The sequence below is a fragment of the Gavialis gangeticus genome, unplaced genomic scaffold (assembly GCF_001723915.1).
Source record: "Gavialis gangeticus isolate Ggan-Ray unplaced genomic scaffold, GavGan_comp1, whole genome shotgun sequence".
NCBI lineage: Eukaryota > Metazoa > Chordata > Crocodylia > Gavialidae > Gavialis > Gavialis gangeticus.
The window spans coordinates 129,564,640-129,575,780 of record NW_017729024.1 but is presented as its reverse complement, the minus strand read 5'-3'; the positions used below and the strand labels follow the sequence as shown (position 1 = coordinate 129,575,780).

Sequence of the window (11,141 nt, the reverse complement as noted above, 5' to 3'; positions counted from 1 at the left end):
GAAACTTTAGTCTGCTCCACAGCGATCAAGTGGCAATCTGAAGTCCTCCAGAATTGCAGACCATGCTGCTGCTAGCCCCACCCTATCCAGAGCAGGGAGAGGGAACAAATGTCCTGGCTCCTAGCCATGCCCCTGCATGCCAGCCCTCTAGTGGCAAGTCAGAGCAGTGCAGCCAAGAAATGGTATTAACCCTTAATGTTCTAACTTTAACATTGCTTAATATTCAACAGATTGAGCATGGTCTAAGTGTAATGTATAACTTCACCCTAAGGTCATCCCAGAATAGCTTCTACAGCAGCCTAGATTCCTCCCTGTAAAGGCACACCACAGTGAAAATGGTCTCATTTACAGCTGCTCTGAAGACCCACTTCTTCCACAACCCCAACAAGTAGCATGCTGAGTTATCTATTTATTTAGTTTGTTAATATTTATGCCAAGGAAAGGGACTGGTTGGCGCAATGGAGCAGAATAAACACAACAGAAGTGACACTGGAGAATATGAAGTAACAATAATTACAGGCTGAATAGCAGCAAAGCATCTTGCTTAAATGGATGGAAGGTAGGTGATACTGCAGCCTGTTAGTACATATGAAGGGAAGGATTAAGAAATTAAAAAGGTGGTCCAGAAAAAATGGAAATGGGCCAAAAATATCAAATCTTTTGTCTGCAAACAAGAAAATTCAAAACTAAATGCAAAAAGTTAATGATGTTTCATTCCAAATGGTCCCTTTCAAATATGGGATAATCTCCTTCCCCCTCCAGAATACATTACATTTCAACAAAGCCCCATTTTTCAACAGGAAAGATTTGGTCAATAAACTGGGGTGCATGCAGGTGGAGATGGCAATCTTCTCAATGGTAAAGCAGCAAACATGTAGAAAGGGTGAGTGACCCTTAAGAAACTGATCTGGAGTCTGTGTCTTAGTGAGCTGAAAAAAATATCTGGGGTAAAGGCAAGAATTAAATCTTTGAACATACTTAGGGCCAGACCCTTAGGTTGTGTACACTGACGTAGGTCCTCTGGAATTTACTCTAGCTGGTGATCTGATCTTTTGTATTTAGTTACATTAACAAGGTAACATAAGATATAGCTGTATTCACAAAATGCAGATGAGTGCTAACCAGCTAAGCATGCTTCAGTTACATTGGTGTCTAAGGGACTGATTTACTTATCATTTCTAAATTCCTGTGTTCTTTAGTTGTTCTTCAAAGAAATCATTGCATGCTACAGTCAAAGCAGCAACCAGAACCACAAACTCATTAAAATCCACTTCATTGTCTTTATTGGTGTCCAGATCTCTCATAATCTTATCAACCAACTGGGGATCCTTCTGGCACTAGAAAGAAAACACAGAACCTTCATTTATTAACCTAGAGCTGCTGGTCCTTTCCTTTAAAACTTAATGCAAAGAACATTGAGGCAGGTTATGTTTAAGGGTTCTCTCAAGGGTAGGTACTGTAGCCCCACAGAGCTGCAAGGAAATCTGTTTTACCTTGTACATTTCATTAACTATGTAAGTGTTTCTCAAATCTGTACTCATTTTAACAAGAAAACTGACTTAGCTGTACAAATCTTGAATGTATAGTTCTAATGTACCTGATTATACAATTTAGCAATATACTAAAAGTTCAGTTATTATCAATTCTTTCAACCAGTTCTTAAAAAATATAAATTTTGGAATGGATTTGTTAAAAATACAAACTGTATAAAATGCTCATCCCAGGATGAGTATGTCACTACTAACAGTGTTAAAAGTATAGACGTAGATGTTCAATATTACTCAGCAACCAATCCTGGAGTCAGATCTTCAAAGGAACTGAGTTCCAGTATAGGCACCTAAATGAAACAACTAGATTTATGACCTACTGACTTCTGATCACTTTCAAAAGTACAGCCTATACTATCTGTTTTACTGTATAAAGTATATCATTAAAAAAATTATGCGCATCATGTAAAGAGCTCAATAGGGACAAGAGTAGCAGCATCTTCTCATAAAACAATAGACAAGATTAAAAAAAAGAAAATCCAATTAAAAAATTGATACATAGATTTAAAAAAATCCTGCTGTCCCTATTACAGGCCACAAAAAATTCTTAGCATTAAAAGAACATGGGAACTCAGTTATGTAGGAAATTGTTATTCCATACCATTTCAGTATTACATAATTGATGAACATTGTAAATGTGAGCAAATAAATAGCATTAATTATCAATTACTGAGGACTCTTACAATGAAAAGCACAGATAGGAAATCATATTTAGAATAATGGATTTCCAATAAACCTACGAACAAATGTGAACCATATACCTATGGGACTAAAGAAGCCTCTAAAGCAGTGGTTCTCAACCAAGGTGCCCTGGCACCCTGAGATAGCTTGAGATCCTTTCAGGGGTGCCACAGGAGGCAATGCAATGTGGATACCGTTAGGTATGCCAATATGATTCACAAAATAAACCCAGAGATTTCAAATGGGAAATGTCATAGTGTTAAAAGCATTCTGACTTGTGGCCTCTTTGAGTTGTTTGGAAAAGAAAAATTGCTCTAGTATTTTTCTGTAGTCAGTAAATGAGCAAAAACTATGAGCTGACATTTTCCAAAGGGGTGCCTTGAGTCTAGTGAAGGGAGCCTTGAACTGTTCAAGTGGTGCCTTGAATTTAAAGAGGCTGAGACCCACTGATCTAAAAGACAGGAAATATTCTGATTCTGATCAGAAATACTCAGTTTGTGTCTGGATTAAATAAGCACTTGGATGTACTATACTTAAAGCACTCGCCCAAAGGACTCTATATATTGGATTGGGTTCCACTGATGTCTAGTATACACTCAGTCTCAAATAAATTGATTTGAACCTGCTTTAACCATATCATTTTTTTCTATCAATGTTAAACTGAATTTGGCCTCCCTGCAGGAAAACAATGATGACTAAGCAGAATGGGCACCAGATTGTTTGGTTTCATCACATGCAACAAATCACTGGAAACCAAACTACACACTTCTCAAACAGCATACTTGATACTAACTCCTCTTTGACTTTGAAAAAAACCCACTGTCATTTGAGCATGCAGTGTAGAAGCTGTCATAGCTCAGACTGGACTATGCAAAGAAATAGCATTCCATTACCCTTCAATAGATTCAGTAGCTATTTCTCCCACCTGTTAAACATTAACCAAACATAATTAAACTGAAAGATAACTGAAACTGTCTTACTGAGAGAAATTCAGTGAGCTCACTGGTGAGGAGCTGTTTGAGTTCTCCTTTATTGAGTTTGTATTTGTCCCCTTCTTTGCCTGAGTAATGGTGAAAAACCCGGATCAGGGTGTCCATAGCATTCTCCAGCTGTGTAGGCATCTTGGGGAGTGGGACAGCTATGGGCCAGAGAAAAAAATCATTGACATTGTGCTTTCATCAGACAGAACATTTAATCCTAGTGAAAGGAAACTGAGAATCACCTGGAGCAGTTGGAAAACAGAAACTACTGTAAATACTGAAAAGGGCAAGTGTTCTATTGATTTATAGAATCAAATACCTATCAACAGTGTTGGACTATGACACTGAAACAAAACACTGCATTGCTGACATCATAGAACAGCCCTGTAAAACAGATCTGATCAGTTAAACAAAATGCTCTCTTGAGCATCTATGCTGAACTGTTTGCAAAGCTACACACGATAAACAGGAAAACACTTGTACAGCAATCTGGAAATAGCCAGAAATAAAGCATATTAGACCAGTACAAACTCTCCTACCTGCTCATCCAAATGGGTTCAAAGAAAGTAATGTCAACAGGTAATGATTCCTAACTTGTTTGCGCATTTATATTGAATGCTCCACCCTAGTGCACAAATTTTCCAGGTGCTCAAAGGGAAATTGCCAGTGCTGTAGCATCAGCTTTCACTTAGTTTAGACCGCTTTTTTTCAGTCACCTGTGTTGAGCAGGTGTGAGCTTCTGTCCTCAAGTTGCATCCCATGGGGTCTGCTTCACTGAGCATATAGCAAGGTAAGTGGGGAAAAGCTCTCCATTCATTAAAACAGAAAAGGATGGAAATGTAATTAGTTGCTTAGAAGCTAAGAACTAGGAGAAGTAAATACAAATAGAAAATAAGCAAAGGGGAAACATTTTGCTTAATGCCATACAGATCTTAGGAAGCCAGAATGAAGTTACAGGTTGCACTAAAGTCAGATGCAAAACCCAATACGTATCAACTTTAGGAACTTGATAAAGTGAAAACATAGATACAAAATTCTGTAGCTAATGGTTTCTTGATGTTTAAAACTATATACCTGCTGCTTACATTGATTGTGTTCTTTACCAATGTATAGACAGACAGGTACAGGCAAGCTTTCCTAGCATAGTTACAAAGAGATTTTTTCCCACTCCCTGTGTACTTGCTTATTCTGTTTAATGCTTTTCATTCTAAACAGCTCACTAAAACATTTAGTTAAAAATACTAATTCAGAGTAGTAATGGGCTGTAAATGGAACAGGCACAATTTTTATCATGTGACCTTTTAAATCTATGCCTATGTGGTGCTCTGGAGATCAAAACTAGAACGTGACAATGACAAAAAGGGCATGTCTACACATAGCCGTACGGTGCCTTTTACTGTGTCATCATTTAGTACTTCCTTTCAGAAGTACTAAAAGATGGTGCAATAACAGCCTGTACTGTGCCATGCTGGCTGCACATGGTTATTTTGACCACTACATCGCTGTAGCAACGCGCTGTAATGAGGGAACACATTGCTACGCCGGTGTAGCGGTGGCATCACGGTTTTTGCCAATGGATGATACAGTGGATGGCACTGTAGTGTGTCGCTATGGCACCGTAGCATCTTGTATAGATGCGACTGAAGACAACTAAAAAAAAAATGCTCCCCCTGCCCACTGTCTCTTTCTAATCTATTGGTGTATTTCTAGAGCAGGAAGCCTCAATGTCTAGGCACTCAGGGCCAGAATTTCAAAGATATTTAATAAAGATAAGTTCTGAGGCAACTATGAAAATCCCACCAAATGTTGGCCTGCATCTGCAGATGCCTAAATGCCTTTACAAATCTGACTTCACTGATTAAAGCTCTCACTCAGGAGAAAACCAAGTGGCCTAATAAAGGGACAAGTAAATAGGTGAATCCTACTTTGTGCTCAGGTCAACAAGCTAAGTTGGGACTTTGTCTGTCCAGGCAAAGCACAGTCAAGAAGCAAGAACCTTCAGTCATAGTGCTCTGCCCTCAAATTTGCCAACATATTTTATCTTTCAATACTGTCATTCATCCCAGGACCAAGCAGGCTGAGTGTTTCCCTCCTTGTAATACATTCTTAGTTTATCTTTAGGAATGAAAGATCATACCCTGCAAAGCTCCAGCTAAGATAAAACATAGTCACTTTTCTAATTAATGGCACAAACACAATGGCCTAAACACATACTCAGTGTGCTCTTTTCTCTCATTTCCTTCTATCCCCACCCTCAAGTACTGCCCAGTTCATAGAAAAGTAGGGCTGGAAGGCATCTCAGGAGGTCATGCAGTCCAAACCCCTGTCAAGGTAGGATCATCCCTATCCAAACCATCCTATTCAGAGGCATAATGTGGGAAGAATGTGCCTGGGACAGTTCTCTCTCAGCTCTCCTCCCATCTTACCTTCTAGCTTTAGGGAAAGGTAGCACACAGGAGCAGCTGCTTGGCAGCGTGTGTCACGTGTAGTGCAAGGCATTCTGAGAACTGCAGATCTCTAGAACGACAGTGGAGTTTGCTGCTATTGGGGAAAACTTTCACCCCATTTTGTTGCTGCTGAAGCCCATGTCCCTTCTCATCCCAAATGTGGTGATCGGTTTGACCCTGAGTGAAGTGGCAAGACCTTCTAACCAGTAACATCCGGGTTTTAATCACATAAGGAGCACAGGCACACCCCAGTCAAAAGCTCTAGACTTGGTTGCAGCCAACAGCCAATGCTTCTGAGGAAAGTGGGAAGAAAAACAAAAACACAAAACAAAACTGACACCTGTGGTAACAGGGGAGGAAAACATTCGCTTCTGGCCCCACGTGGCAACCAGCAAAGCCCAAAAGCACAGGAAAAACCAAACACCCTCAGCTCTGCTCTGCAACCTGGGGATAACTACAAATTCCATGCCAAGCTATAGAGTTCAAGGTTTCTGTCCCGATGATCAAAGCGCTCCATAAGACTGACCTCAGAATAACCTCCCCTCTGTGACCAAGACTTTCCATTGCAGCTTTGTTCCACTGGGATCGTGATACTGCTGATCGACTGGGAAAGGCTCGTCACGGTGCAGGAGACAGAGCCATGATGGGACCAGGACAATCTCTGTGGATAGGAGACAAAAATGACAATGGGCCTGCCTCACTACTTTCAGAACTAAATGTAAAACCATTTCTTTGACTTTGATTTCCACCAACTTCTTTGACCATGCTCCTCCGGAGCATACACCAAGCACACAAACAGATATGCTATCTATAGATCTATTTCTCCTTCAGTCTAGGAAAAAAGGCAGTTGCTTTAGTTTCTAAGGCATCTTTCAAGAAGCCATCCTTGTGCTGGTCTCTCGCTCTCTCTCCTACGATCACTACCACTTTCATTATTGCTCAGAAGTGTTTATTAATAGAGAGAAATAAATAAATAGCAAAAGTTAAAGGCAGCTGCATATATATAATTCATCATCTAGCTACTGAATATAGTAATTCAATTAGCTAAGCAGTGAATACAATGGGTGTAACTTTCAGATGATAGGTATAAACTTTCAGTGCCCCCATCTTCAGAACACAAAAAGAAAGTCTACTCCAGCTTTTCCAGCCCATCAGTTTAATAATTTATACAATGATATAATCTGCCCAGTCTCCTCCAGTAGTCGTAGTGTTTTTCTTTAGCTAATTGTTTGAAAGTCTCGTTATTCCAGGTAGCTGTTTATATACATATACTGTGACCAGCTGTGTCAAAGTTGCTAGTTAAGATAATTTTTCATTTACTTTACAGACAATTTCCTCCTGGTCCCACAAAACTCCTCTCTCAGAGGAATCTCACAGGATGGTTTCACAAAGTGAGCGGCAGCTGCTCAGCACTTCTGAGGATCAGGCCATTGAGATTTACCCAGAATTCATGGCAGCCAATTGATCAACTTAATCCTCCCCCTGCACTGTTCCACGCTCCAAAATTTTGCAGGCTATCCTATATGTTGCTAGCTAACCAAAGGCCACTGAAGTCAAGGGAGAGTCCTAGTGGAATTAGGCCCTACATCAATTCACTTCCTTGTTAATAAAAAAAACTTCATATATTTCAACAGCCTGCCCTATAAAACAGATACAAAGCTAACAGTAGCCTGATCTTCTGGCTTAGCTAATACACACCCTGTATTTAAGACTTTTTTTAATTAGCTGTTTGCTGCTTTTGCTCAGTAGCACATGTATTATCCTTCCAACAACCAATAACTAAAACAGCTTGGTCTTCTAGGTTGGTAGGAATGCACACATTGTAAGACCCCTGGCTGTCAGAGGGGTAGTGGAAGGTTTAAAACCATTGTCATGCTGCACAGAGCGGATAGTTTACAACAACCTGTCATATAAAGCAAGGTTTGGCCACCTTTGCTTATACTGCATAGTAGCTTACTGCATGAACTGCCCATCTGAGGGTAAGATTGTCTCTTGCTCTGTGCAGTTGTGAGATGGAAGGAGGCATAAAGCACTGCTTTAATCTTCTGTCTATGGACCTGGTGGGCCTCAGCCTGGAGGGAGACAGCCTCTGTGGTAATATTACTCTCCTTCTCATGTCATGGGCAGATAGGAGTCTGGAATGAGTGTTATCGTGGCTTCATTCTTTCTCACAGTGTGCTGGATACTAGCACAGCTGAAGTGTGGCACATGGGTTAAGGGGGCAAAACTATCTCTTTCCATTTGGATAGAGCAGATTTCTTTCCTCACTATGTGCTAGCTCCGTTCCTTTAGCTTACCCTGTCCCCTCTACACACTCCATCAGGGTCCTGCTCTATACAAGAAAGTACTACACGAGGTCTCTCAACTGTGGACCACATGTGGCCACTGAGGAGGTGACCCCTGGGCTTCTGGTCTGGGAAACACTCCCCCATCACCCTCTGACTACTGCCACTGGAGTTTCTGACCTCCCCTCTCCCTCCAGCTTTCACTTTCTGGCCACATTTCTCGAGATAGAGTGATGTGGCATGGCTTATGGGGCCAAGAACAGGAGAGCAACCACCACATGGTGTGCCAGCACAGTGCGGTAGGGTGGGACCTGCTATGCAGCATGCACCTGCTAACCACTTAGAAATTGGACAGCCCTGACTACTCCAACTGCAATAATGTAGTGCAGGGGAAATATCTAAAGCTTCTGCACTTGCTTTGTTCAGGCTACAACCTGTTCAAATATTTCACAAGGAAGTGGAACCTACTTTCAGGTAACACTATATATTCTAAAAAATAAAATATATTACCAACCTATTTAGACTGGATGTCAGGCTGTCTATACAAGGGCTTTCTATATTTGTCTGCAATGAGAGAGGGAGAGACAGAGTGTGTGTGTATGTGTGTGTGTGTGTCAGCACGTGCACACACACAATGACGGGGGGAGAGACAGTGTGTGCAATGAGGGAGGGAAGAAGGGAGGAGGAGACTCTGTGTGTGTGTGTGCGTGCGCGCGCGTGTGCGTGCGTGCGCACAATAAGGAAGGGAAGCAGACACTGTGTGTGTGTATATATAATGAGGGAGGGAGGGAGAGAGAGACTGCACACACGTGTGTGTGCACGCATGCAGTGAGGGAGAGAGAGAGAGTGTGTGTGTGTGTGTGTGTGTGTGTGTGTGTGTGTGTGTGTGTGTGTGTGTGTGTGTGTGTGTGTGTGTGTGTGTGCATGCGCGCTCATAGGGCAAGTCCTACACACACCCCACCATATACATGCACCCCCCCTTGCACTGTCATATACGTAGGCCCCCAGACACACACACCCTCGCATACCTCAGCCACCCTCCCCCACCACAAAACCCATACCCACCCACACACCACATATCCACACACCAACAGCCCCCCACAAACTATACCCACCCCTCCATGCCCCCCACAATATACAAGTGTAAGACTTCATTTAAGCTATTGTGCAATCACCTCTATTTATGCTACACAAACATGTAAATCAGGACAAAAATATTTATTGAAATCAAAGTAATGAATGTTGTCCTTTCTGGTAGCAAAAGTCAGGGGTTAGGGCGCGGGACTTCCAATCACAAGATGGCAACCAGGGGACGGGGTACCTGTCAAGGGGTGGGGCTACTCATGCAGCCCTCAACAGCTTGCCTAAACTCGGTAAGCAGCCCTCTGCCTGAAATAATTGGCCGCCCCTGGGTTAGGGACTATTTAGAAAAGCTGGATGTGTACAAGACCATGGGGGCTAAATGGGATGCACCTGAGGTGCTGATGGGTCCCAGGCCAGAAGGCTCTGCTAGGCAGGGACTTTTGTGGTTGGGAGGGGGGGGTTGGGCTGGCCTGGCCTGGCTGCTGGGTCTTGCCAGCTTCCCCTGGGTCCTACTGCTCCTAGCTCCTGTCATCTTTTACAGGTAGCCAGGAGCAGATAAGTATTAATTTTTCTAAATTTTTTAGGCACACCATGCACCAAATAGAATGGTCTGGCAGGCCAGATTCAGCCCTTAGGCCATATTTTGCCCTCCCCTGCACTAATATATACTGGTCATATTGGTGTCTGATGCTGATGAGCTCCACATGCTGGGGCCCTAAGCTGAAAAAGCCCTGCACTTCTTGTTATAATGAAAAGACAAGACATTCTTATTCTAGCAATTAGCCGGAGCTCTTTTAGGCCCTTAACTTTTAGTCTCAGGTGTTGGGAGTAGAAAGAGTCCAGTCTTGAGGTGCAGCAACAAAAACATACAACACATAAATACATGCCCAGAAGGCGCAAAAGAAGAAATGTGTTAAAATTGGTTTAATTTGATATTTCCAAACACCACCCATACTAAATCATTCTATAAACTAACATAAATCAACTTTCACTTACTTTATGCATATGTTAGAGTCTGGAATAATTTCCTCTGGTCAGGGCTGCCCCTTAGTGTCATGCTGAAGAATTGCTTACTGATCACCTACAGATGTAATACATAGCTTCAAAATAATTGATCCAAGGGACAGAAGGTATTTAAACTGTGCTCCATTTGCTTGAGTTATACAGGGATGTTTTCTTGTTTTGGTATTTTTCAATGAGTTCCCATATTCTGAGGTTTATATTGCCATGAACAAGGAAAAAGACAAATCTTATTCCTAAAAATTAGGAAGAGAAAGAGAAACAGAATGTGCTCACACATTACCATCTAAAACCCAGATTATACAAAACACATGCCACTGGAGTGGAATTTGCAGCAAATTAGGTAATCCTTTAACTCAGCTTCTGCTCAGGTTTTGCTATGTGATCTATTTCAGAGACATGCAAAATATGGCCTCCCAGGCCATTCTATCTGGGCACCTAAAAATTTTAGAAAATTAATATTTATCTGCTCCTGGCTGCCTGTCAAAGATGACAGAAGCCAGAGGCAGTATGATCCAGGGGAAGACAACAGGACCCAGCAACCAGACCCGGTCCCCTCTTTCCCCGCCGCCCTGCTTTCCCCACCTGGAAGTCCCTGCCTAGCAGAGCCTTCTGACCTGGGACCCTGGGGCTGTTCCTGCCTCCCTGCACTGGAGGGAAATTCAAGTAAAAGTGGGGTGGCCCACTGCCACCCACTTCTGTGCCACGTGGCTCCTGGCTGCATGGCCAGACCACAGAAGTACGGGGCCTGTGCAAGTACCCCATAGCCAGGAGCAGGGGTGTGTGTGTGTGTATGTGTGTGTGTGTGTGCGTGTGTAAAATGAGGGAGGGACAGATTGTGTGTGTTCATAGGGCAAGTCCCACATGCATACCCCACCATATACATGCATCCACACTCCTCTTCATGCTGCCATACAGTCAGACCCATGAACAATGCAGGCCCCTGGGCAGCTGGCGGGGCACGGCGGTGGCGGGAGCAGCAGGAGCACAGCAGCAGTGGTGGGAGCGCAGCGGTGGTAAGCAGGGAAGCTCCCACAGATGCCGCCGGTGCTCTCGGCAGTGGGGGTGGGAAGAGGGGGGTGACAAGCACTGACCAGG

General features: G+C 42.8%; 1 protein-coding gene across 4 annotated transcripts in view; it reads right to left on the bottom strand.

The window, feature by feature from the left end:
• Positions 1-668: 668 nt before the first annotated feature.
• S100Z (S100 calcium binding protein Z) overlaps positions 669-11,141 on the bottom strand; it is a 42,302-nt gene continuing 31,829 nt past the window's right edge. For 3 of the 4 annotated variants that reach the window (XM_019517723.1, XM_019517722.1, XM_019517724.1), the window contains 2 exons: positions 3,209-3,366; positions 669-1,337 (listed from right to left, as the gene is read on the bottom strand). In XM_019517723.1, coding sequence (XP_019373268.1) covers positions 1,179-1,337; positions 3,209-3,349 — 300 coding nt within the window. In that variant the 5' untranslated portion in view covers positions 3,350-3,366 and the 3' untranslated portion in view covers positions 669-1,178. Of the gene's footprint in view, positions 1,338-3,208; positions 3,367-10,019; positions 10,174-11,141 lie in introns of those variants that run through there. The other variant, XM_019517725.1, reaches the window with a different exon arrangement.